Source organism: Strongyloides ratti, assembly GCF_001040885.1.
Source record: "Strongyloides ratti genome assembly S_ratti_ED321, chromosome : 1".
In the NCBI taxonomy this organism is placed as follows: Eukaryota; Metazoa; Nematoda; class Chromadorea; order Rhabditida; family Strongyloididae; genus Strongyloides; species Strongyloides ratti.
This window is the reverse complement of record NC_037307.1, coordinates 10,164,230-10,191,282: the sequence shown is the minus strand read 5'-3', so window position 1 is coordinate 10,191,282 and position 27,053 is coordinate 10,164,230. Positions and strand designations below refer to the sequence as shown.

The following is a 27,053-nucleotide window of genomic DNA, read 5'->3' as shown; positions in this document are numbered from 1 at the left end:
ATTTATGTTGATTTTCATCTAGCTTCACAAAAATAAATGAATAATATGATTGATATTTCATTTATATTATAAAAATGCTATTACAATGAACTTATACGTAATTAGGACTATTTTATAAATGAAAACTTTATGTTTCAAAAACATTAAGTTTTAATAGAATACAAAAAACTTTATAATTATATTTATATAAATTATTTAGTTATCCTACAAAACTACCAGTCTTACTTTTAGATTTGCTTCCTTTAGTTTTATAGGTAGAAGAATTTGATTTATTGCTTTTTGAATTTGAATTTGAATATTTTGATCTAGTTCCTCTTGATTTAGACAATGATCTACTCATAGTACTTCTTGTAAATTCACTTTTTGACATTGAAGAAGCACCACTTGCACTTGTAGCTTTTGATAACAATTTTATTTTCTTTCTTCTTTTTATAATTCTAAATGTTACTAAAACAATTACTAATATTATTATAAAGACTGCTGCACCAACACCTGCAATAATAGGTACCAAAATTTTATTTCCAACTTGATCAATTTGATTTCTCAAATCATTATATTGCATTACTTTTTTTTGATACATATATGGTCTATCAAATGCTGTATAATTACATTCAACAGTTGTTCCATCAGTAAATTTGTATTTATTACCAACATAAATAATTGCTGATTTATTATTTTTAAAACCATCTTCTGGAATATTTCTTACAACATCATATGAAATTTTTTCTTTTCCTCTGTATTGTATATGCATAAATTTAAGTTCACCAAAGTTGTTTACTTTGAGATCACATACTAAATATTCCTTGCTATCTGTATAAATTTTAGTGTTGGTTGTTGCTTCAAATATTGATTCTGGTAATAACATAATATTTCTATCTTGTAAATTGTTTTTTCCGGCACAATTACCAGGACAATCTATTTGACAACTATATAATCCAAACACATTGTCTGACTCAGAAGAAAATATTAACTCACTTAAAGCTGGTTGCGTGTTTTCTTTAAGTGTATCATCAAGAACTCTTTGTAATTTTGTCTTAAATGTTAATTCATAGAAATCATCGAATCTTGCATCTCTTCCACCAGCCTTAACTCCACGACATCTTATATCTATTTTACCTTTTTCTATATAATTTTTATTTAAAAAAACAACGGCAACTTCTTTATCACCTTCTAATTTTTTTGTATGTACATCAAGAACTTCCTTTTTATCTATTTCAAATGTAAATTCCATTTTAACATTTTTTATATATCCAGCGCATTCTGGTTGATAATTCTTAAAAATTTGTTTTTTAAAAATTAATAAAACACGTTCTTCTCTAAAAAGTTCATTAGAAGTTGACTTATATACCAATATAATTTGATTATAATAAAATTTAAATCCTTCTCCAAAATATATCATTTCTGATTTTCCAGATATAATATTATAACTACTGTCAACATAACCATATGAATTTTTTTGATCTACAACTTTACCCTTACAATAAACTTTTCCTCCCTCTATTTTAATATTGTTACCCCTTAATTCATTATTTTCAAGATTGTTAAGTGTAACCTTAAAACCAATTTCAATATTTTTTTCACCTTCCTGAATAAGTTCTCCACATACAAAGTACTTATTGTGATGATGAGTATTTGTAACAGCAAATGCTGGAATGTATACATTTGTATCAAAAAATTCTTTACCAGCTGATTGACCACCTTTAACTACATAACCTCTTACTTGATATCTTGTTATATATGCTGCTACTACCCAATTGTGATATGGACAAGGTACTAATGGAAAGAAATCTCCACTAACTCCTTCAAAATATATACCTTTATTTTGGTCATCTGGTTCAAAAACAATATAAAAAATTCTGCTAATTTTATCTACTCTTGCAAATTTATTAAAACAATATTCATCACAATTCATATTATGGACAAAAAATAAACCAATTTTACAGGTATCAACAGTACACGGAATAGTTTTTGTTTGGCGTAGTACTTCGATTTTTTCATCATGAAAATTTTTTACTGGCATATATACATTCTTCATATCTTTTGACCCACTACAAAAATAAGTTAATAATCCATTACCTTGTTGAATATATTTTGCCAACTCACGAAGCTTAAATTTTAATATTTGTATATTTTTAAGTTTCTTTTCATTTCCTAAAATAATAGTTTGTTCTTTTAAGTATTTGGCATATTGATTTTGAACCAGATTTTGAAAAATAATTGGGTTCATACTAAATGAATCACCTTCATCTTTTGAAACACCTACAAATTCTTGTGGCATAGAATATGGGCAAGAAAAATCAGCTTGATGCCAACCTATTTTATAAAAAATATATTCAAAAATACTTCCATTAATTACATTTGTAAAATACAATAAATAAATTAATATTAATAATTTCATATTAAAAAAATGATATTTATGTAAAATCCTCCTATTTTTATGTATAACATTTGTTAAAAATTTTAATATTTGTTAATTTTTTTTAACTTTTAATAGAAAATATTAAAATAATAATTTTCTATATTCAATTTTATTCATTAATTGTGCAAAAATTATTTTTTTTTAACATTCCATTACTTTTGAATATATTATTAATTATAAATTTGAAAATTATATTATTAAATTTTATGATTGGAAATTATACATAATTGTATGTTTTTTTTAATTTTAAATATAAAAAAAATGATAACACTAGTAATAAAAAAATAACATAATTTGATTATTAGCTTTTTTTTTTTAAAAAAATTTTTTGAAATCATATTTAGAATTTTTGATTTAACAAATTTATAGTGTTTGTTTATAAGACTGAAAGTTGTTAGAAAAGATTAATACAAAAACTTGATAATTTAAAATTTCTAGTAACAATTTTTTTCAAAATATTAAAATATATTTATTTTAAAAAATGTTTAATCATATTGAAATGCACTTATTTATGAATATAATTGTTTAGTTATTATTTCTAATAATTTAAAATTTAGCTTTATCATATTTTAATGTATTTTAATAATTTTTATAATAAAAATATTTGAAAAGTCAAATTAACATATAAAATTTAAACATTCATAATAAAATAATTTTATGTATACAAATTATTGTAATGGCAAATATTTTATTAATTATTGTTTTTAATTTTTTTTTTATAGACTTTGTAATTATTGTTTTTATATTAACTATTTCTACAGTAATTTATTTATGTCAGGCAAAAAATCAAATATACACCAACTTTACCTAAACTATAATATTTAAAAATACTAGTATAAAATGTTATCATCAACAGATTTTTAACAAAAAAAAATTTATATGATTACATTGTAAAAAAAAGAATATATGCTTTACAGTTCTGCTAATGATATTAAAATAATTTATTTAAAGATTAAGATATTTAAAATACATGAAAAATATTATTTATATTTTTATGGTAATAAAGTTAGTGATTATAAAATTTGTTTTATAAGAATTCAAAATTCTAATAATAAAAAAACATATCAATTAGAATAATAATTTTCTAAATTATTTAGATCTGTCTTATGGTAGATTTTTTAGATGATAATTAAATTTGTGTAAATAGAAAAGAATTTAAACATAAAAATTATTTCTTTTTATTTAAAATATCAATGAAGAAAACTTTTTTTAGATCTTTGCAAAATTCAAATTAAACAGCATAGTAAGTATAAACAATATTAGTTTACCAGTTAATTAATTTTTAAGTAAATTTTTTAATTTGTTAATTTTTGTTGTAATATTAACCATATTTTAATTCATTTTTTTATCAAATCCTTATTCAACAACAATACTTAACATTAAAAATAATATCTAAAAATAAATAAAATTTTTATTCTAAAATTAAATAAATAATTAATTTAAATTGAACAATTTTATATATTTTTAATAAGTTTAAAATTAAATATACATAAAAGATTTTAAATATTTTATCTGTATTAATATTAAAAAGATAAAAAAAAAACTATATTATATAATTTTATTATTCATAAAAATAAATAACATTTATTAAATAGTTATACTAATATTATATATAATGAGTTGTTAATACAAATTACTGCAACCAGATGTAAAAATAAATTTTATTTATAATTTTTAATTTTAAAATTATTTAAACACTATATAATAATAATTTATTGATAAGTATTTGTTTGATTTAAAAAAAAATTAAAATTTCACACATTTTTAATTTATTAAATATTTTTAAAAGATAAAAGTTATTAATTATACACGGCATTGATAATTAGGTATTACGATTTGCCATTTGCATAAATACAAATCACATAATTGTTTTATTATTTATGATAAAAAAAATTGTATTTAGGCTATAAAACATCTGAATTTAGTTTTATTACAGTAAATATTTTTAAATAATTTATAATGTATTTGATTTTTTTTTATTAAAACACTAAAGTTAGTATCATAAAATTATGAAAAAAGGAATGGCACAAGATGTTTGATATATACACCTTAAATTGATAACTCTTTGTCATTAAACATAATGTTATAAAAATTTATATATATATATTTTGCTTTTATAAATTTGTAAGTAATATTTATTGAAACCTTAATTAAAAAATTTTTATTTGAATATTTAAAAATGTTAACTTAAAACTATTTTTATTAAAAATGTCAAACTTTTTTTTTATTAATTAATAAAAGCTACTATAATTTAGTTATATTTTATAAAAATTAAACAATTATTTTATGTTAAGCATAAAAAAAATTTCAATCTTATTTTTAAATATTTTACAAACATAGTAAAAATTTAATGATCGTAATCAAGGGGATACAAATAATTAATATACTTATATTTTCTACTTTTACATATTATTTAAACATAATTACAAAAGTAAAATAAAATAAAGAATATTTTTTTATATTATACTAAAGTTATTTTTGTGTAATGTTATGATATTAAATTAACTATATTTTTACAAAAATTATTAAAATATAAAAAAAGTATTAAAAATATTTCAATTTTTAATAGATCAATTTATAATGTTAAAAAAAAAACTAATTATATTTTATCAAAGATATCGTTTTATAATATATAAATAATGTAAGAATAAAGTTTATAAATATGATGTATTTTAATAAAGGGGTAATTAAGCTTGTTTATATTTTTAAAATAAAAACATTTTTTTTGTGTACTTATTATGTTTTTTTTATTACACATATATAATTAATTTAACTTTATATTATTCTTAAGAATTTTATTTTTAGTTTATAATTAATATATGCTATATTCTGTTCTGTATTGGCTTAATAATAAAAATATTTTTCAAGTAATTAATTAAAATTGTTTTTAAATAGAAGTATTTATAAATAATGAAATCACAGTTAACAATGGCTCCATATTCTACCACAGATGATTATTGTATTGAATATATAAAAAATATTAATTATATTATTGGTGGAATCACTCTTATAACATCAATTGCATTAATGTTTTTACAAAGTTTAATTTTTATTGTAAGTATTTAATAATTAAAAATAGTTAAAAAAAAATTTACAGATATTAAAAAAAAATTCCAGTATTGCTAAAAGTATTTCTTTTCGGTTAATGAAACATTTAGGTTATACAGAAATAGTACAACAAATATGCCATCTAATTTCATCATTTTATGCACTATTTTATTTTTATCCAGATAATATTTTTGGAACATTTATAGCATCATTATTACAAACAACTTATCTCTCATCAATAATATTTCTTTTAATTTTAACTTTAAATAGACTTGATGTATTTTTTAATAGAAAAATTTTATGTTCATTAAATAGAGAAAAATTTATTAATTATTCTGTAATTATTAACTATCTCTGGAGTGTTGTTTTGTTGATATTTTTTATGGTACCAGATTTTCAATTACACTACTCACTTTATGATTTTGGATGGCAATTTGTGGCAAAATCTCCAAATTGGACAATAGCAAAAATGTTTGAAAATAGATATGTAATAATAATTTTATGTTTTTGTTTTATTCTTTATGTTGTTATAATTGGAAAAATACTACAATTAAAAAGTTATACCTCCAAAGGTACAACTATTTCATTTTCAGAAATTAGTTTATTTTTACAAGGAATTATAAGTTTTCTTTTTATAGTTTTTCTTGAATCATGTTGGAGTTTTTTGTATTTATACTTACCACAAACAAAATATTCATTTACAATAATTAATTATTTATATCTCTTTAGTAGTGGTACAAATGCTATTGTAAGTTTAATTTTTATAAAGTAAGTTTTTATTTTTTTCAAAATAATTTAATATTGTTATTTAATTGCAGAGAAATACGTCTAGGTTTGAAAGATTTAATATTTCCACGTAAAAATAAAATAAATGGTGAAATTAGAACAATAAAAATAACTTCACCCAAGTCAAAAATATAATAAAATTTATTTGAAAATTAATTGTAATATATAATATTACTTGAAAAAAAAATATTAATAATCTTGCCTAATTCAACTAAATTTTTTATTTATTTTATTACTGTATATCATTAAAATAAATTAATGATTTTTTTTTATTTAATTTTAAATAAGTTAAAATGATAATTTAATAAAAAAAACAACAAATACAATTATTATATTAAAATAAAAATTGGATTGGACAGTCAATAAGTTAGTTTTATTTCTTTTATAAACATATAAATAAAAAGTAATGATTTTATAGTTATATAAATATAGTCATTTTTTTTTATTTTCTAAATTTTAAAACCATTTTTTGATCTTTAAATATTAAAAAATAATCAAATTGTCTGTTTTATATAAATGTATTTTTTTTTATTTCAATAATTATATAATCTACATATATTATTATCGTTTTATTACATTTAATATATTTAAATTTTTAGAAAAATAAAAATATAAGTGTCTGAATAAATGTCATTTTGTCATTTTTTTTCAACTTATGTTTAATTATGTCATTTGAAAATACATATATTCAATCATTTATAAACCAAACTGATTCATTGTCAGATATTACTAATGTTATAAATTTAAATAAATTAAATGAATATCATATCCATAAAACTTATAAATGTAAAGAAAGTTCATATGTTTTAAGTCGGTTAATTACTGATAATATCAAAAGTTCACAAATATTTTGTTCAAAATATTATAATCATGAAGCAATTACTATGATTGAAATGATGAAATATATTTGTAATACACCAGAAGAGGAACTTGAAGGTGTTACTTGTGTTAAAATTTTTATTAGTGATGATACAAGAATGCTTTCAGATGATTGTAAAACATATCTTGCTCAAAGTTATTCTTACTTTTCTCAATTTTTATTAAATAAATTTGAAAATTCTACAGAATTAAGTATAATTAATGGTTTTGGTACAGAAAAAATTAATGATTTATTTGTATTTCAAGTTATTGAAACTATAAAGTCAAAAAATATCAAAAACTTGACGGGAATAGATATAAATGATGTAATATCTTATGGTAAAAAATATAATTTTATGGAAAATGATATATTTAATGGAATGACAGGATTAAAAAAACTTACTTTAACTATTAATACAACTAAACAAAGTACAAATTTATTAGAGTATGAAAATATCATAAAAAATTTTCTCAATTATTTGTTCAAAAAAGAAATAGGTTTAAATATTATTTTTAAAAGTGATGATGGATTTATGGATAAATGTTTAAATATATTAGAATATAATGAGACAATTGGAATAAATATAAAAATTGATTTTCTTGATGATTGGAGACAATTTTTTTTCCTATATAAATCCAACAAATTAAATGACAAACAAAACAAAGTTTTGGAAAATTTATCAAGTGTTAAATTTTACTTGGAATCATTTAACGATTTTGTCGATTTAGAAGAAACAATTAATTCATTAAAAAATTTAGAAACTATTAAAATAAATGTTGGCGGATTTGTGCAGAAAATTGTTTCTGAGGAGTCATTTGATTATATTTATTCTAGTTACTATTTAAGTCATTTTACTCATTTTAAATGTATCTCAAAAAGTTTGAAATGTGCTGAAATTTCATCTGTTTATAGTTACTCACATGATGATTCAAAAATGGAAGAAGTACAATTGTTTTGCAATTATCTTTTAGAACAATTAATTTCAATTTTACCGGAAACAATTACTTCATTATCTTTGTTAGATACCAGTGGTATAGAAGAAAGAACATTTAGAAAAATTTCTTATGAACTTCCGTCACTTACTACAATTCTATTTGTTCGTTGTCAAGGTATACCTGAAGAATCACTTATGGAATTTCGTGAATTAAAAAATGTTGTCATTTATGGAGATAATGAAAATATATTAGATAGTCTAGATTCCGAGATAACAATTAAAGGGATTCAAAGAAATTAAATAATTTTAACAATATTTCAAGTATATAAAAAATTTTATAACTTTCTTAAAATTTTTATAAAATACTTTTATTTTAAAAAAAATTGTACTAATAAGCTGGTGTTAGTAATTTTAAAAATATAATGTTTATTTATTAGTTATTTTAAATTATGGAATAACATTTTAAAAGAATTTCTAAAAGTTACACAGAGATAAAAATACTCATTTTTGATTTTTTTGACACAAACAAAAAACTATTATCAATTTTCAGATTTTACAAAAATCATATTTTTGAATTCAAAAAATTTTTCTCATAAAATATTGCCTTTGTATTGTAAAGGGTAATACTTTTGCATGAATAAATATAAAAAAAGTATCGCTCAAAAATAACATTATATATTTTTGATAGTAAATTATCTTATTTTTTCCATATTTTTACAGAATCTATTTTTTAAGATTTTGTTAATCTGTAAAAAAATAAAAAGTATTTATAATTTATAATTTATGGTCTTTAAATTAATAAAAATTCTTTCTTTTTGTTATTTAACATTAAAATTATTTAATTCAATAAGAATACGTAAGAATAATTTAATTTATATTGTTTAATTTATCAATTACATATACATTTGGCATCATTATAAAACATAATTAATGTATTAAAACCATTATGCATAAATTAATTGAGATAATATAATAAAAAGTATTTTTTAAACATATTTTAATATATTGTTTTCTATAAAAGATTACATTAGGAATAATTTTTAAAAAGTACTTTTAAAAAAGAAAAAAATTAATTAGTTTTTTTCAAAAGACTGAACTTTTTATATAAATCTATTAGTTCCTTATTAAAAGAAAAAAATACTAAAAACAATTTTTTATAAATACAATAACTTTGAAAAACAAATTACATATGCATAGTATGAGCTTTTTTCACCTGATTATTTATCAAGAATATAACATAAACTAAGAATTAACATTTGATAAAAAAAAATATAAATAATGAGATAAATTTGTATGTTTTGAATACTTGAAATTATCATAGGGATCACAGTTTTTAATAAATATTATTTTGAAATTATTAAACAACATACAACAATGAAATTAATTTTTATCACTAAAATGTAAAAATCATTTTTAATATATTATAAATTATGGCAATAAAAAATAATAAACTTTTTTATTCATAATAATAAATAGTTTTTTTAAATAAGTTCTTAATTTCTTTTCATATGAAACTTTATTACGACTGTCGTTAAAATTTTTTTAATATAAAAATTACTCCCATGTTGAACCAATAATGATATGTAAAAAAAAACTTTTTGTGGAATCTTAGTATGAAATTATGTTCATTGGATAGCCCTTTAAAAAAGATGAATTTTGAATATAATCAAGGATATGTAAAAATTAAAACTTCAGAAGTTATGAGCCTTCAAAGTTGGAGGCGAAAGTGGGGAATATTTTTTGCAAAAAATCGCCTTTCGTGATAGAAACGTGATTTATAAAATTCATTTGACTATTCTAGATCAATTTTAAGCAAGAAATTTATTAAAAGTAGTCCCATCTTCATAGGACTTTTCAAACTTGAGATATGATGAAAAATGTTGCTTGAGAAACGCTTCCAAGAACGTACTCATAACTCAAGTTACACAGCTCGTGGAAGTATGAAATTTGTTGCGCTGGGCTTCTTTCAACTTTTTAGATGTAGTCCACGTTGAAAAGTTTTCTTGATTTTCAAAAGTTTTCAAGATATAGTATTTGGTATTTTTTCGCGCTTAATCTTTTGTCATCATTTTTTATATCTCAAAAATGGTTGGTGATATAAAAAAATTTTGAAGGTAGACCCTATATGAAAACTAAAACGAAGATGATTCCAGAAATCCGCTTGTTTCTAGCTTCATTTTCAGAAGAGTTATAACAAAAGGCGGAAATTTTTTCTAAATATTCATTGTTCATGACTTTTTAGCATTTCAGCTAAAAATTGTCATATGAAGATAAGCTTAGTGTCAAACGATTTTTCTTTAAAAGTTATTCTAATATGAATAATTTCTGTAAAAATAACTTCAATATTTCCTGATTTTCAAAATATGTCCAAGAAGCTCCAACTTAACTTGTCATCAAAACTTAAAAAAACAACTTTTTTTAGAATTTTGGCATAATATTATATTCATTCGATAACCCTTGAGGAGAGATGAATTTTGAATATAATCAAGGATATGTAAAAAATAAAACTTCAGAAGTTATGAGCCTTCAAAGTTGGAGGCGAATGTGGGGAATATTTTTTGCAAAAAATCGCCTTTCATGACCCAGTTAAGTATTTTTAAATTAAAAAATATATTCTAGATCAGATTTTTACGAGAAAATCATTAAACTTAGTCCCATCTTCATAGGACTTCTCAAACTTGAGATATGATGAAAAATGTTGCTTCAAAAACGTTTTCAAGAATGTACTCATAACTTGAGTTACACACATCACAGAAGCCTCAAACTTGGTGCGCTGGACTTCTTTTAACTTTTTAGATGTAGTCCACGTTAAAAAGTTTTTTTGATTTTCAAATGTTTTCAAGATATAGCATTTGGTATTTTTTCGCGCTTAATCTTTTGTCATCATTTTTTATATCTCAAAAATGGTTGGTGATATAAAAAAATTTTGAAGGTAGACCCTATATGAAAACTAAAATGAAGTTGATTCCAGAAATCCGCTTGTTTCTAGCTTTATTTTCAGAAGAGTTATAACAAAAGGCGGAAATTTTTTCTAAATATTCTTTGTTCATGACTTTTCAGTATCTTGGCTAAAAATTGTCATATGAAGATAAGCTTAGTGGCAAACGATTTCTTTTAAAAAGTTATTCTAATATGAATAATTTCTGTAAAAATAACTTCAATATTTCCTGATTTTCAAAATATGTCCAAGAAGCTCCAACTTAACTTGTCATCAAAACTTAAAAAAACAACTTTTTTTAGAAATTTGACATAATATTATATTTATTCGATAGCCCTTGAGGAAAGATGAATTTTGAATATAATCAAGGATATGTAAAAATTAAAACTTCAGAAGTTATGAGTCTTCAAAGTTTGAGGCGAAAGTGGGGAATATTTTTTGCAAAAAATCGCCTTTCATGATCCAGTTGAGCATTTTTAAATTAAAAGATATATTCTAAATCAGATTTTTACGGGAAATTCATTGAAATTGGTCTCATCTTCATAGGACGTCTCAAACTTGAGATATGATGAAAAATGTTGCTTGAGAAACGCTTTTAAGAACGTACTCATAACTCAAGTTACACAGCTCGTGGAAGTCTGAAACTTGGTGCGCTGGACTTCTTTTAACTTTTTAGATGTAGTCCACGTTGAAAAGTTTTTTTGATTTTCAAAAGTTTTCAAGATATATTAATTGGTATTTTTTCGCGCTTAATCTTTTGTCATCATTTTTTATATCTCGAGAGTTTATAAAGGTATAAAAATGTTTAGAAAGTAAACTCTATGTGAAAACTGAGCAGAAGTTTATTGCAAAAAACATTTTGATTTTTTCTTCATCTATTAAAAAATATAACCAAAAGCGTAAATTTTTTAAAAATATTCATTATTTCCGACATTTTAGTATCTTGGCCAAAACTTATCACATATTAAAAATTAGTGTCAATCAGTTATTATATAAATTTAAATGATATTAAAATATTTTTTAGAGATATTAAAAAAAAACTAAAAAAATAGTAAGTTTTGAAATTACTTCTGAAAAAATTTTTCTTTTGCAAGTTAAAATTTTTTAATAATGAATACTTTATTCATTGGTTAACATTCCATATCCTTTATTGTCTTTTAAAAATTTATTAATTTAGTGCAATGTTATCTAATATTAATAAAAACATATGTTATTTATTACATTAATAAATATTATTTTTAATTCACTTCCTTCATCAACACTTACGTTCTATTGTTTTTATTGATCTGTAGTTTTATAAAAAATATATTTTCATATACTTTTTATATAATTTAAAATTTATTAATACTTTGAAAATAATTATAATATAAATGAACACAAAATGTTTTACAAATTGCATTGAAAACGAAATGAAATTTAGAAATGATTTTATATTTTTAATTTATAACACAGAATTTCCAGAAATATATTTGTAAATTTTACAAATACAATTATATTTAAACAAATTTAAAATATTTCAAAAATATCCAGAAAAAAATTTTAATTAAGTTTATCCATATTAGTATTATTTTTATCTTCTTTTGTATGCAAACTTTTATTTCTCAGCAAAACAAGTTATTGTTTTAAAAGCATTTAATTAGTTTTAAAAATTTATAAAATCTAATATCAATACAAATAATTATATTTGTATTGCTAATTTTTATTATTTATTATAAATATCTATGTCATCTTTTATTTAATTAATTAATGAAACAATTGTATAACAAATATTTGTTGTAAAAAATTATTAAATAATTGAAAAATAGAATTAATTTATACATTGTTTAAAACACTTTAACAAAAAAAAAAAAAGAAATAATGTCATAAACATTAATGTGATAATTGAAAAAAATAATAAAACAATTATTAATTAAAAATTATAATGTACTAATTTTATTTATATTAAAAGAAATTAATTTAGATAACAGTTAATAAATTTTTAATAAAATTTCTTTCAATAACTTTATTTTAATGTGGTAACGATATAAAATAACAACAAAAAAGAAATTGAATTACAACTTGTCAAAGTAGTTATCCAAAACTGGAACTTCAATCTTCAATCCCTTTCTCTTACGTGTCTCAAGAATAACTTGATTTGGTTTTGTTCCTGCTTCAAGTGGATTTCCTTGGAGAACTTGCCAATGGTCAAAGACACATTGTGGGAAAGCTTGTCCACCAGTGTTAGAACGAAGATCAGCTGTAAATCCGAATGATTCATTGACAGGAAGATAACTCTTAACATGGAACATTGGGGTACCAACAATTTGTGATTCTTCAAAGACATGACCACGTCTTCTATTGAGTACACCATAAATACCTCCAACAGCAACTTCAGGACATTGAATTTCTACCAAGTAAACTGGTTCCAAAAGTCTTGGTTCAGCTGTAAGAACGGAAGCATACATGACACGACGAGCAGTTGGAATGATTTGACCACCACCACGATGGATAGCGTCAGCGTGAAGGGTAACATCGTGAATGTTGAAACGAACACCACGCATATTTTCGTCACAAAGAACACCTTCTTTGGTGGCCCATTGTAAGGCAGCAACACATGAATCTTTAATTTCATTAAGATATTGAACTCCCTTAGTTACATCAACAAGAATGTTTGGTCCAGTTCCGTCTGGTCCGAAAGCCCAAATCTTTCTAGCTTCAGTAACATCATATTCATATTTCTCAGCAAGAACTTTAGCACGAGCTTTCATTTCATCACGAGCAGTAATGTGTCCACCTTCAATATCATCAGCTAATCCATCTGGCATTGGTACGGCTTTCATGAAGATACGGTTATGCTTATTTGGTGATTTAGATAAACACATAATAGATGACTCACTAATAACAGTTTCTCTGTATGAAACAACAGGGTCAGATTTTTTGAGTGGGATACAAGCGTGATCTTCTTCTAAATCTTTAAGACAAATTTCCAAATGTAATTCACCAGCACCAGCAATAATATGTTCTCCAGATTCTTCAAAGATACATTGAACCATAGGATCAGATTTGGCAAGACGTTTAAGTCCTTCTACAAGTTTTGGAAGATCTCCTGGGTTCTTTGGTTCAATAGCAACACGGACGACTGGTGATACACTGAATTTCATAACTCTAAGATTATGAGCATCTTTGAAAGTTGTAATGGTACCTCCTTTAACAAGATATTGATCAACACCAACAAGACCGGCAATGTTACCAGATGGGATATCCTCAATTGGTTCAATATATCTTCCCATCATGAGAATAGTACGTTGAATAGTTTTCTCATAAAGATCTTCTTTTTTTCCTGGGATGTAGTTTGGTCCTTGGATACGAGCTTTCATACCAGTAGCAACTTTACCAGAGAAAACACGACCGAAAGCATAGAAACGTCCTTTGTCGGTTGTTGGTACCATCTTTGATACGTACATCATAAGTGGACCATTTGGATCACAGTTCTTAATACCAATAGCAGCTTCATCATCATGTGGACCTTCATAAAGCATTTCCATACGGTATTTTTGAGCAGTTACTGGTGATGGTAAATGAATACAGATCATTTGAAGCATAGTATCTCCAGCTGGTAACCATTTACGCATAACAACCTTCATAAGTGGTTTTCCTTCTAAATCTTTTTCTTCAGCTGAAAGTTTAACATTAAGACGTTCCAAAAGTTTGGTAGTTTCGTCTTTCTTGATGTTCATAATAGCATCAAAAACTTTGTAAATTGGGTCAAGAACGAATTGAGAGAAACCACGTTTGTTTTCACCATCTTCAGAAGATGACCATTTTTTGGTTTTAAGATTGAAGAAACGATCTCCCCAAAGATTTTTCATAAGTTTATCAACTTGAACTCCGAATTTTTCGGCATAAATTTCAGCAAATTGTTTAAGAGTGAAGGCCCATCCATGAAGTCCGGAACCAAAACCAACATTACCAACAGATGGATCAACCATAATAGCACCCATTGGACCATCATCATCACCATATGTAGCGATAATAACATTAATATTTTCAATAATACGTTGGAAAGTTTGGAAAAGTTCTTCTTGTCCAAGTTGTAATTCGAGAAGAGCACGATCCATCTTGTTCATGAAAAGAACAGGCTTAATACGTTCAGCAATAGCTTGACGTAATACAGTTTCAGTTTGGACACAAACTCCAGAAACACAGTCAACGACGACTAAAGCTCCATCAGTTACACGAAGAGCAGCTGTTACTTCAGATGAGAAATCAACGTGCCCGGGTGAGTCAATAAGATTAATCAAAAATCCGTTAAAAGCTGTTTCTTTACCATCAGCAGTTTTTTCTTTTTCAAGTTGATTATCTCCTTTAATAAATCCAAGATCTTTCTTGTCAAGTTCGAAGAACATAGATATAGCAGTAGATTTGATGGTAATACATCTTTCTTGTTCATCTTTACGTGTATCAGTGAAACGTGTTTCTCCTGCCTTAGCTCCGGCAATGATACCAGCTTTTGAGACAAGTGAATCAGTTAATGTGGACTTTCCGTGATCAACATGAGCAATAACGGACATGTTACGAATGTTTTTTTTACGGTCCATAAGACCACGAATTTCGTCGATAGTGAAGTTAACCTACATAATTAATAATAATTATGATTAAAAAAAATTAAAATAAAATATAAACATACCATTTTTGCAAATCCTGAATGAGTTTAAGCCAATTGAATCTGATTTGCCGCTCTAAAAATGAAGCGGTTAAATATCAACTAAAATAATATAAAATATTCCAATTGTATACTGGGGAAAGTCATTCCATATCATCTCACAACGAAGATATACTGTAGTACTATATGGGGAAAGTCCTACCTATCACAATACTTAAAATACACATATTAAATGTTATATATGTAAAAATTAAAAAAGTTAAAAATAATATTTTTCAAAAGATAATATAATATTTAAAAGGATTCATTTAAATTTATGATGGTCAGGTATTTGGTGATTTGTATCCATTTCCACGTTTATCTAAGTTACTTAAAACGAATATTCTATCTACTTAAATATATAAAATAAAAAAAAATATTAAAATAATTAATAATATAAAAATGATATTTAGTTTAAAATTTAATTTTATAAATATAATTTTAAAAAATACTAGATATAAAAATAATTATGATAAGGTAGGAAAAAATAAATTGAAATATTTCAAAATCATTTACGAAATAATAGAAAAAATTTTATCATTATTGTTATAGTAAAAAATGAAATGTTTACCTAGTGAAAATTTGAGTGTAAAGGGTGAATATAAATTTTATTATACTACCAAATATGTGCTTCCCTAAAATATGTAGCTATAACTTTTTTTTTTTTAACTATGAATTCTGTTAGTTGTTTATAATTAAACAAAGTACTTGTAGATGTAAATATGAATATATTGATACAAATATTACAGAAAGTATTTATAAATTTTATCAATGATGTTTATATTATAGATACATAATTTATGACTTGGCCAAGGTGGTCAAATAACATTATAATTTTTTTTACAATGTTTCAAATTAATTTAATAGCTTTTTTTTTGGCATCTAAATTTTTTTGATTTATTGATAACAATTTTGATAATCCTTTGGCTTCAGCTGCTTTTGGATAACCATAAACAATAATTTTTGAATCAGGATACATGTTTTTCATTTGTTTTTCTATTATTAATGCAAAATCAGCCGTTATTTCTTCACCATTTGTTGTCTTAGAATGTTCTCTACAATTTTGTAAATCCACAATTCTATGAACAATAAAATAATAAGTTATAAATGCTAAAAAATAACATGCTATTGCCTCTAACACATGATCTATAGCATTCTGTCCTTCTTGAATTTCTTTGCTAATCATATTTTTTTAAAGATAATTAATATTATATTTATATATAATCATTTATTTTAATAAATTTACATAAAAAAAAAATATTTATCAATTTTAATTAATATATTGCAGTCAAAAAAGACATAGAACCTGTATTACGTAATCAACATGTATTCATAATTATATGGAGACCATTTATATATATTATTAAATTTTATATTTTTTTTTAAATTAATCTTTTTGAGATCTCTTAGGTTTAAATAACTCTTTAATTTGCTTTCTTTTTGCATCTTGTATAGCAAATAAACTTGGTTTAACAGCATAAGTAGAAAAAATAGATAACCTTTCTTTAACTGGAAATAATACATTAACTGGTGATATTCCTTCTAATTCTAATAATTCAATTGGTATCTCCATTAATGGTATAGTTGGTTCAATATCATCTAATGGAACAAATAAAAATTTATCATCAGGAAAATCAGGAAAATCATCAATCTAGAAATATATTATATAGAAAAAATCATAAATATTCTAAACATACAAAATCATTTTTGCTAGCGTCAATCATTTTCTCTGTAACTTTATGTCTTGGAGATGGTGGAGTGTCATAAGATTTATTTTGAGTCTCTCCTGGATGTGTTATTGAATATTTTGCTTTAGAAATACTATCAGAATTTTCAAAGAGGGTCTTTCCATCCGTCATCATTTTAACAATATTTAAACAGGAAAAAGTTGGCAGGTAATATATGCGTGTAAAAAAAATGGTGATTAACTGTTTTTTTTATTGGATTTTCGTACTTCCCTGATATGAGATGTATTTTGTTGCAAAGAAGATATAATGAATGTATCAAAAAGATTAAAGTGCAAGGTAATTAATACCCCGTTTGTGATGAAAGTTTTTTTTTTTTTAATATTCTTACTTATGTTGAATTACTGCAAATACTTTATTATATGCTAACTTTTTTAGTTGTTCTTTTCTTTGGTCATCAGTACGTCTTTTATATTCCTGGAGAATAGTTTTATATTAACTTATTATATAAATATTTTTATCACTTACCTGTCTTTTTTCCTTTGGTAATTGATTCCACATAAAAGAAATAATTTTAGAAATTTCACCAAATGAAGCAGAAGGATTTTTTTTTCTTACTTCTTCTTGTACATCTCTAAAGTATAGTGCATATGCTGAAACATTTTTTTGTTTTGATTTTTGTACTTTTTTTATTTTGTGTATTGGATCCTTTTCATTGTCCTTCAATATGTAATTTTTTTGTGATGTAAACAATGATTGGATGGTTGGTTGAATTAATGACCAATCTTGGTAATCTTCTTTAAATAAATAAATTTCGTCAAAATCATTTGAATCATAAAAATACTTTAATAAAAATTTTTTTATATTAAAAAAATAAATTATTATATATATTATATATACTTACATCTTTTAAATAAAGTGAAATATCCATAAATTTAGATTAAAAAAATAATATTTTTCTAGCAATGATTAAACATGTTTATGAAGTTCATTTATATACCATATGTATTTAAACTAATTATATATTAATCTTATGTAATTTTTCATCTTCCTTTTGTACTTTTACAATGTTTATAATTTCTTATTAATTAGGAGATGTCAAACAAAAGTCAAATGATGTAAATATTCCTGTAATTAAAAAAACCGAAAAAAAACATGGCAATCTTAATGATTGCTAATATTTTAATATTCTTTTAATTCTTTTAATCAAACTAATTATACATTTTCATTAATTCTTACATATATGACAGATGTTATTTACTGGACAAAATTCCATAACATAGTGACATTTTACCAATCAATTTGTAATTAATCTCGAAAAGAAAATACAAAGCCTGAGTATAATTTTTCCCAATATATTTACTGTACATATAATTTAATGATAATTTACCATTTTTAAAGGATATTAATTATTTTTATTATTTTATTTTTGCTTAAAAAATTTTTTTAAATATACCTCTAATGATATTTTATATTTTTTTTATATTTTACATCGTTTTTATTTTTAAATTTTAAAAAAATGTTTGAAATATTTTTTTAGTATATTATACAATGGGTCGCGTCCGTACTAAGACAATCAAGAGAGCTTCTCGTGTTCTTATTGAAAAATACTACACCAAGCTTACCTATGACTTCGATACCAACAAACGCCTTTGTGAAGAAGTTGCTGTAATTCCAAGCAAGAAACTTCGTAATCAAATTGCTGGATTCGTCACTCACTTGATGAGACGTATTGAAAGAGGACCAGTTCGCGGTATTTCTATTAAACTTCAAGAAGAGGAACGTGAACGCAGAGATAACTACATGCCAGAAATTTCTGAAGTTGATCCATCAAAACTTACCACTGTTGAAGTTGATGCTGAAACCAAAGCTATGGTTGAATCATTGGTATGTTTTATCTTGTATATATTTTATTACTTTTTAGAACCTCAACATCCCACAACTCGTCGTCAAAAACGAGGGACGCCGTTAAATAATGAAAATATATTTCAATTGTTATTCTTTTTTAACGTTACACAATAAATTGTTTTGTTATAAATTTTGTATTCGTATATTTTTAGAATTTTTTTTTATAGAATAATTAAAAACAATGTATTTAAATTGCATGAAAAATTTTTTGTATTTCTTATAATTGAATAATAACTTTAACGACACTATAAAAACAACATATTTTAAATATTTGTATTATAATATAATAAAAACAGAGCAATCATTTTTAAATTTTTATTCCTGTTATTTGGGTATGATGTTTTTCAATACTCTAAAAGTTTGTATAAATTTACCTTAATATTTTTTCCTTATACACATATTTTGAAATAATATGTTAATATTATCCCCTGAATGTTTAATTAACAAATTAAAAATAATTATTATACAATTATAGGTTTATATAATATTTTCAAATTTTTTGGATAGTTAAAAAAAATGTTTATTTTGTTTTTAGAAATTTGATAAACATTTAAATTTAAAGAGTAATTACAATAATCTTTGTGAATATTTTTTTTAAGTAAAAGTCTTTATTTAACTTAATTTTTTTTTATTTTTGGATATTTAAATGATATAAATTTGTCAAAGATGACGTTAGTTTTTGATTTATAGAAAGTACAAATATATAAGTTTGATTTTACAAAAGAGTTATATATTTTTTAGACATATTACAGTAACTGATATTTTTTCTATCATAAAGCAATACAACCATATTCTAAGAGTTTTATTTAATCTCCAATAAAAATATTCATAGAAAACAATTTTCAATAAAAATGTGTGATTCAGAAGGTACTTATAACACTATATTATACATTCACAACAAAAGTACATGGTAAAAAAATTATTTTTAACTGCCAAACAAATTACACGTCATTAGCAATAAATACACAATGATTTATAAAAATTAACAAATTTTTATATAACAATAACTCAGTTGAAAAGTGAACAAGAACAAATATATTCAATTACTATATAACATTATTTGAAAAAAAATCTAAAAATTAAATTAAAAAATATTTTTAAAATTAAATTCTCAAAGATTAAGTTATATTATCTTTATTAATTATTGAAGTTTATTTATATTTATTTAACTAATTTTAAAATATTGAATTCTTTTTTATCACATAATTAAATTGTCCTTCTATTATTTGAATTTCCGGTAAATAATGTTTCATTTTTCAAACACAATTAGGCATTCATAAATTTTGTCGTTGAAATTTATATACAGAATAAAAATATTTTGTAGATTTAAAAAAATTATCCATTAGATTTAAAAAAAACATTGAAAAATATTTATTCGCAATTTACTTTGTCAAAATTTTCATATGAAACTTACTTTATATTTGTTAATGTTTGCTTTGAATATTTTAAGTTTTAACAAATATTTAACACTTTAATACAACGTTAGCAATATTTCTATAACTTAAACAAAAATTGTTATGAATATTTTATCCAATATTTGTTTTTGTAAACATTAATATATTAAAATAGTTGAATCATCAAATTCTAAAATTAATGACGATATATTTTTTTACATTGATTAATTAGATTGTTTATATTATCAAAAGTTTTTTTTTAATATATAATACTTTTTTTTCAATTTTTTAGCAAAATAACAATTTCTTACCATTAGTATTGATAAAAGTTATTATTTCAAAACAAATTGATTAAATGCAGATAAAAAATTTTGAAAGTTTGATTTTAAAAATGGTTAGTATGATCAACACTTTTTTTATAATTAATCTTTTCTATCAACAATTGTTTTTCCTATTAATGATAAATTCTTATTTATCATAGAAATTAATATTTTGTTGTAAAGTCAACGTACTTGAATGATTAAGTTATTGCTAAATATGCATAATAAACTTGTTTTTATAAAACAAATGAAAAAATTATTTATAATGTTAAATTACTTTAGTATTCTATATATAAGCTGTGATAAATTAGTTTTTCTTGATTAATTTTTCACTTATCATTATGATTAATGCTTTTAATATAAAACTAATCGCATTAAAAAGAAATATTCTAATTATAAAATTATTTACAACAATTTTTTGATTACGTTGATAAAGATTTAAGATATTATGTTTTAATTGGCATGACATATCATCAACATCTTTTAAAATGATTAAATAATAAAATCACAATAAACATTCCATAGTTAATTATTAAAAGATAGCACTTGACTATCTTTTTATCATAGAAAATAAAATTGAGAAAGTTAATGGTTTTGTTTAAAAAATATTTTGGCTCATTGAAATACACAGTAAACTAATAAAAAAAAAAACTGAATTATTTTTAATGATAATGCTATATAGACAACAAATATTTACAAGAAAAAGTTATTAAAAAAAACTACAGTAAAATGTCAAATTATCAATATATTATTATGTACAATAATTAATACAAGATCATCAAACTTTTACATATTTACCTAATACTTACGTTGTTTTTTAAAAAACCATTATTATTCTATAATTTTTTTTGATAGCACTTTTAAATCACTTGTAATAAATAAACCAAAATGATAAAATTATCTTCATTGAAGATCAAATCTGTTTACAACTATCATTTATATTTCTCAAGAACATAATTTGATATAACAATAGTTTCTGTGAATAACACTTTATACATTTGAGTTTATACCTTAATTATTATTATTATAAAAAAATGTAAATCAATATAATTTAATAAGTTTTACTTTTATTTTAAAATAACCTAAATATTAAATAATTGACAACTTATTTTTGAGCATTAGCAAAGCGTTCAGAAATATTCTTCCAATTAGCAATCTTCCAAATAGCATTAACATAATCAGGTCTAACATTTTTATATTGAAGATAATAAGCATGTTCCCAAACATCAATACCAAATAATGGAACTAATCCTGTTGTTGGTTCAAGTGGATCTTGGTTAGCACATGTAGCAATTTGAAGTCTTTTGAAATCTTTATTATACCCTAACCATCCCCATCCAGAACCTTGAACGGCAACTGTTGATGCTGAAAGTTTTTTTTGAAGAGCATCAAGAGATCCAAAATCCTTTTCTATTTGTTTTATCAATTCAGATGATGGCTCTCCTCCATCTTTAGCTAAATTTGTCCAGAAAATTGAATGATTAATGTGTCCTCCACCATTAAATTTTAGAGCTGGTTGAAGAGCAATAGCGGTTTTGATGTCACCGGTGGCATTTGCTTCAGAAATCTTTTCCTCAATTTGATTCAAATTATTAACATAAGTAGCATGATGTTTTTGGTGATGAATTTTCATAATTTCAGTAATAATGACTGGTTCGAGGTCATTATAGTCATAAGGAAGATCTGGTAAAGTGTGTTTACCTCCTACACAGACAACTGAACTTAAACTAAAAGAATTTTGAATTATAAAATTTTTACGATGCCTTTACTTACTTCTTGGAAATTTTAAAAAGATTTCTAGAAAGCATATTAAATTATCGTTATTTTATGGCAATATAAAAAACAAGTGACAGATTACCAGCAAAGGAACGTTCTGGGTCTCCAAAAGAAAATATATAATAGAGTCGATAGACAAATATACAATTCTAGAATGTTCTCCATGTCTATTTTTTTTTTATTTTTTAAACTTTTACTATAACAACAATGATAAGAATAAAAATTTTATTTTGGTGATTACAGTCTATAAGAAAAAAGACCAATTAAAATTAAATAAAATTATTTTTAATTAAATATTTTTAATTATTTTAAAAAATTAATAGAGCATTACTCCAATTGGTGAAGCGTTCATTTTTTTTGTTTTTTTTTCTCCATAAGATCCAGCTTGATCTTATTTATGCTTAAATTTTATTTTACACTTTCTGGTGTCTTTTATGTACTAAGGTTATTTTGGTACTTTTCGACTAGCCCACCACCATTTTCAAAGAGCCTTAACTCCCCTCAAAATTGTTTTTTTTTTATTAAATTTTGAGGGGTGAGATTCTTTTTCAATCCCCTTTGTAACGTAGAAAAAAATGCATGTACAAAAAAATTTTTTAAAAAATTAAAAAAAAATTTTATTTTTCACTTAAAAATTTATAAAAAATGTATGTCTCTTAACATGGAGTCAATCTCTTTTTTTATTTTTTTTCCGCCACGTGAATTCATACATGTAGCCTTCTAACATGGTTTTCCGTGTTTCCTTGAAAATGCCTTCAAAACACTATTTTTGCCCTATTTTTAGTGTCATTTTATAACATTCATATTTTTGAAAAAAAAAAAATTTTTTTAGTACAAGTCAAATATTAATTACTTCTTTTTTTTTTATTTTTCAAAAAAAATTCCAATTTTATTGTTTATAATATTATTTATTAAAATCAAATATCAGTTTCCTTTTTTTTCATTAAATTTTATTCATTTTAAAAATTGACATCAAACTTTAGTTTTTTTTTTTTATTAAATTATAATAATTTTTATAAATTATCATTTAATATTTTAATATGCAAAAAAAAAATTTTGTTATATTCATTTTAAAAAAATTTTAAATGGTGGTGAACTAACCGAAAAGAACCGTTTTTTTTTCCTGGACACGTATACTAACTCATATCTTCACGTACTTTCTCATTTACATACCGGTGATAAATTATATCACAATTACCTAAAAGTGTATTTGGTGGTTTTTGTTTAACATTTATTTTTCTTTTCATTTGTAGGCAACATTTTTACTCTTTTTCTCTCCCTTTTTTTCTTCATTTCAATTTATTAATTTATACATCTCTTTTTGCCTATCACTTCTTTTTAGCATATTAAAGATATACTTTGAACAAAAAAAAGTGTGATAAAAAAAATTACTCCTCTTCTATAGTCAAAGACACGTCATTTTTAAATGTCCATTTTAACTCTAGAATACTTCTAAATTAAAACTATTTCCATGATAATGTATTGATCAATTTAACACAAGCAAAATATTTACGTTAATATGTATTGTAATTTAAAATATGTTTTCTAATAATTTTTTTTAGGTTCCGTTCTAATTTTGACAATGTCTGACACAGCTCCTGTGACATTTACTATTCACATCAGAAAACCAAGAGAAAGTTTCACAATTGAGGCACCATCTAATTCAACAATTCTTGATGTAGGTACACACAGTAACACCAAACAACTTTTAATTTCTTTTAGCTTAAAAAAATTGTCAATGAAAAGACATCGGATCCAATTGATAAACTGAAATTTATTTACTCTGGAAAAATTCTTAAGGACACTGATACCTTAACTAGTATTGGTTTTAAAAATGATCAAACACTTCACTTGGTTGTTAGTCAATCAACAACTACCACTTCAACTACTTCTAACACTCCAAAACCTTCTACAACTGCAAGTACAACATCAGGAACAGCTCCAACAAATGCTACCGGTAGACCAAATCCTTTCGGATCACTTCTTGGTGCATCTGGAGCTGGTTCAATGGTTGGAAATATGAGTCCAGAAGTCATTTCTAATTTAATGAATCTTCCAGTAATGCAAAATATGATGAATAATCCTGGAATTCTTAGTAGTTTTATTGAATCTAGCCCACAGATACAACAACTTATTGAAAGTAATCCTGAAATTGGACATCTTATAAATGATCCATCTAATTTACGAAGATGTATGGATATTTTAAGAAATCCTACTGCTATGGATGAACTTATGAGAAGTAATGACCAAGCTATTAGAAATCTTCAAGGAATACCTGGTGGAGAGGCTGCATTAGAAAGACTTTACAATACTATTCAAGATCCACTTCTTTCCAATGAACCAAATCCATTTGCATCATTAGGTAGTGATAACAATACTAACCCAACATCAAGAAGTCAAAATGCTGGTGTTGAAAATGCTGAGGCTCTTCCAAATCCATGGAGTAGTGGAAGTAGTAATACACCAAACAATTCTACTAACAGTAGTGGAGCAAGAACTGGTACAAATCAAAGAGATAGAGGCGGATTACCTGATCACTTGTTACAACATCCTATGTTATCATCAATGACAGGTGGAGATAATATGGCAAATGTTGCTGCATTACTTCAGAGATATCAGGAGAGTGGTGCACTTGATTCAATGTTACCATATTTAAGTAATGTTTTACCACCTCATCTTGCTTCTCCGGAAATTTTAAGAGCAATGGCAAATCCAAAAGTTCTTGAAGCATTGGAGAAAATTCGCCATGGTTATGAGATATTAAGAACTGAAGCACCACAACTTGCTGAAGTAATGACTGGAGGAATTTCTAATTTTGATGAAAATGCTCAAAATGCTTTGACAAATCAATTTAATAATCTTTCTGCTGCAGGTGATTTATCAGTAAGTTTTACTTTGTTTATTTTTTAAATCCCTTTTTAAAACTTAATCTTTATTTATGTTTTTATATAGTAAAAAATAAAATGATTTTATATAATTACAAGTTTAGATAAATCATCTGCCTATAATAGTAGGAATAATAAGTATTATTTTATGACACCCAGCTTTCCATAGGGACATTAGTTAAAACATTTTTACGTTAACCATATAGTTTATTTATTATACTAATTATGGCCTTCATTCATTTTATTAAACCCATAATCAAAGACAGTTAGCTAATGCTTTTGTCAATTTATATGATTACAACATAACGAAATAATATAAGTTGTACACCATCATTTGCGCAGCTGGCAATTGAGTTTTTTTTTAACTTAAAGTTAAGTTAAACTATCAATCATGTTATAGGATGTTAAAGTTTAAAATTTTGTCATTTATTACACAACATGACCCTATGATTAAATATTAGACCCTGGCACAGGAGTTCCAAAAACAATATTTTTAATCTTTTTTCCATAATCTTGAATCAAGTATGAAACATTGGTAGTATTAAGAAACATCAAATTTAACTATTAATAAAACAATTTTTTAATCTTTTTTTATCCTTTTTAGGGCATGCCGGGAGTGACCCCAGCTAATGCAGAGGAGCATTTTAAGGATCAACTGGAACAGCTTAATTCAATGGGTTTTTTAAATAAAGAAGCAAACATCCGTGCTCTCATAGCAACTTTTGGTGATGTTAATGCTGCCATTGAACGACTTCTTAATAATTAAAAATTATTTATGTTTCTAGATTTTTTTTTTTCAACATATATAAGAAACAAAAAAGTAATTAATAATTTAAATGGCACCCATAAAAAGTTGTATTATTATAACCATTATTTTGTATAAATTTTTAAAATACACTATTTTTAATGTTTATTAAAATATACTATGAAAATATAAATTTTTAACTAATATTTTTTTTTTTGTTATTTTTTAATATTGTTATTTTTTTAAATTTTATTTATTTATTTTTTACAACATATTATTAAAGCATTTTATTATACTTTAACGGATCATAAAAATATATAATCATTAAACTATTATAACAATGAATATCATCTGTCTTCTTTAACACCTTAATATATATATGTATATATTTTTGTATATAAATTTTAATATATGATATAAATAAAATTATTAGGCATAACAATTCTTTTTAAACATTTACTTAGTCTAAATTTAATAAAAATACATGACATAATATCATATTCTTTACTGTTTATATCATAAATAAACCATGTTTATTAAATATGAACGATTTTTAAACATTTGGTTTCTTATGTTACATAATTTTAAGAATATACTTGCACGCAACAAATGAAATTATATATTTACTATATAAGTAAGTATATATATATATATGTATTGTGAATCTCCCTATTT

The 27,053-nt window shown here is 23.2% G+C and overlaps 10 protein-coding genes across 10 annotated transcripts; 4 read left to right on the top strand and 6 right to left on the bottom strand.

The window, feature by feature from the left end:
• Positions 1-199: 199 nt before the first annotated feature.
• On the bottom strand, positions 200-2,398 carry SRAE_1000314200 (Hypothetical protein; the record flags this gene model as incomplete). Its single annotated transcript, XM_024650299.1, has 1 exon — positions 200-2,398. The coding sequence occupies one exon, from the start codon at positions 2,396-2,398 to the stop codon at positions 200-202; it is 2,199 nt and encodes a 732-aa protein (XP_024504090.1).
• A 2,931-nt stretch (positions 2,399-5,329) lies between these two features.
• SRAE_1000314100 (Hypothetical protein) lies at positions 5,330-6,388 on the top strand (the record flags this gene model as incomplete). The annotated part of the gene is made up of 3 exons (XM_024650298.1): positions 5,330-5,473; positions 5,517-6,235; positions 6,286-6,388. The coding sequence occupies 3 exons, from the start codon at positions 5,330-5,332 to the stop codon at positions 6,386-6,388; spliced, it is 966 nt and encodes a 321-aa protein (XP_024504089.1).
• A 530-nt stretch (positions 6,389-6,918) lies between these two features.
• On the top strand, positions 6,919-8,346 carry SRAE_1000314000 (Hypothetical protein; the record flags this gene model as incomplete). Its single annotated transcript, XM_024650297.1, has 1 exon — positions 6,919-8,346. The coding sequence occupies one exon, from the start codon at positions 6,919-6,921 to the stop codon at positions 8,344-8,346; it is 1,428 nt and encodes a 475-aa protein (XP_024504088.1).
• Positions 8,347-13,035: 4,689 nt separating this feature from the next.
• SRAE_1000313900 (Elongation factor 2) lies at positions 13,036-15,853 on the bottom strand (the record flags this gene model as incomplete). The annotated part of the gene is made up of 3 exons (XM_024650295.1): positions 13,036-15,594; positions 15,651-15,664; positions 15,829-15,853. The coding sequence occupies 3 exons, from the start codon at positions 15,851-15,853 to the stop codon at positions 13,036-13,038; spliced, it is 2,598 nt and encodes an 865-aa protein (XP_024504087.1).
• A 662-nt stretch (positions 15,854-16,515) lies between these two features.
• On the bottom strand, positions 16,516-16,851 carry SRAE_1000313800 (Hypothetical protein; the record flags this gene model as incomplete). The annotated part of the gene is made up of 1 exon (XM_024650294.1): positions 16,516-16,851. One exon carries the CDS (start codon positions 16,849-16,851, stop codon positions 16,516-16,518), a length of 336 nt encoding a protein of 111 aa, XP_024504086.1.
• Positions 16,852-17,052: 201 nt separating this feature from the next.
• On the bottom strand, positions 17,053-17,527 carry SRAE_1000313700 (Hypothetical protein; the record flags this gene model as incomplete). The annotated part of the gene is made up of 2 exons (XM_024650293.1): positions 17,053-17,316; positions 17,363-17,527. 2 exons carry the CDS (start codon positions 17,525-17,527, stop codon positions 17,053-17,055), a joined length of 429 nt encoding a protein of 142 aa, XP_024504085.1.
• Positions 17,528-17,737: 210 nt separating this feature from the next.
• On the bottom strand, positions 17,738-18,281 carry SRAE_1000313600 (High mobility group box domain-containing protein; the record flags this gene model as incomplete). Its single annotated transcript, XM_024650292.1, has 3 exons — positions 17,738-17,827; positions 17,879-18,193; positions 18,255-18,281. The coding sequence occupies 3 exons, from the start codon at positions 18,279-18,281 to the stop codon at positions 17,738-17,740; spliced, it is 432 nt and encodes a 143-aa protein (XP_024504084.1).
• Positions 18,282-18,901: 620 nt separating this feature from the next.
• SRAE_1000313500 (40S ribosomal protein S17) lies at positions 18,902-19,322 on the top strand (the record flags this gene model as incomplete). The annotated part of the gene is made up of 2 exons (XM_024650291.1): positions 18,902-19,237; positions 19,275-19,322. 2 exons carry the CDS (start codon positions 18,902-18,904, stop codon positions 19,320-19,322), a joined length of 384 nt encoding a protein of 127 aa, XP_024504083.1.
• Positions 19,323-22,077: 2,755 nt separating this feature from the next.
• Positions 22,078-22,780, bottom strand: SRAE_1000313400 (Superoxide dismutase [Mn], mitochondrial; the record flags this gene model as incomplete). The annotated part of the gene is made up of 2 exons (XM_024650290.1): positions 22,078-22,699; positions 22,746-22,780. 2 exons carry the CDS (start codon positions 22,778-22,780, stop codon positions 22,078-22,080), a joined length of 657 nt encoding a protein of 218 aa, XP_024504082.1.
• A 1,550-nt stretch (positions 22,781-24,330) lies between these two features.
• SRAE_1000313300 (Ubiquitin-associated domain/translation elongation factor EF-Ts, N-terminal and Ubiquitin-like domain and Heat shock chaperonin-binding domain and UBA-like domain and Ubiquitin-associated/translation elongation factor EF1B, N-terminal, eukaryote domain-containing protein) lies at positions 24,331-26,399 on the top strand (the record flags this gene model as incomplete). The annotated part of the gene is made up of 3 exons (XM_024650289.1): positions 24,331-24,426; positions 24,471-25,631; positions 26,238-26,399. The coding sequence occupies 3 exons, from the start codon at positions 24,331-24,333 to the stop codon at positions 26,397-26,399; spliced, it is 1,419 nt and encodes a 472-aa protein (XP_024504081.1).
• Positions 26,400-27,053: the final 654 nt, after the last annotated feature.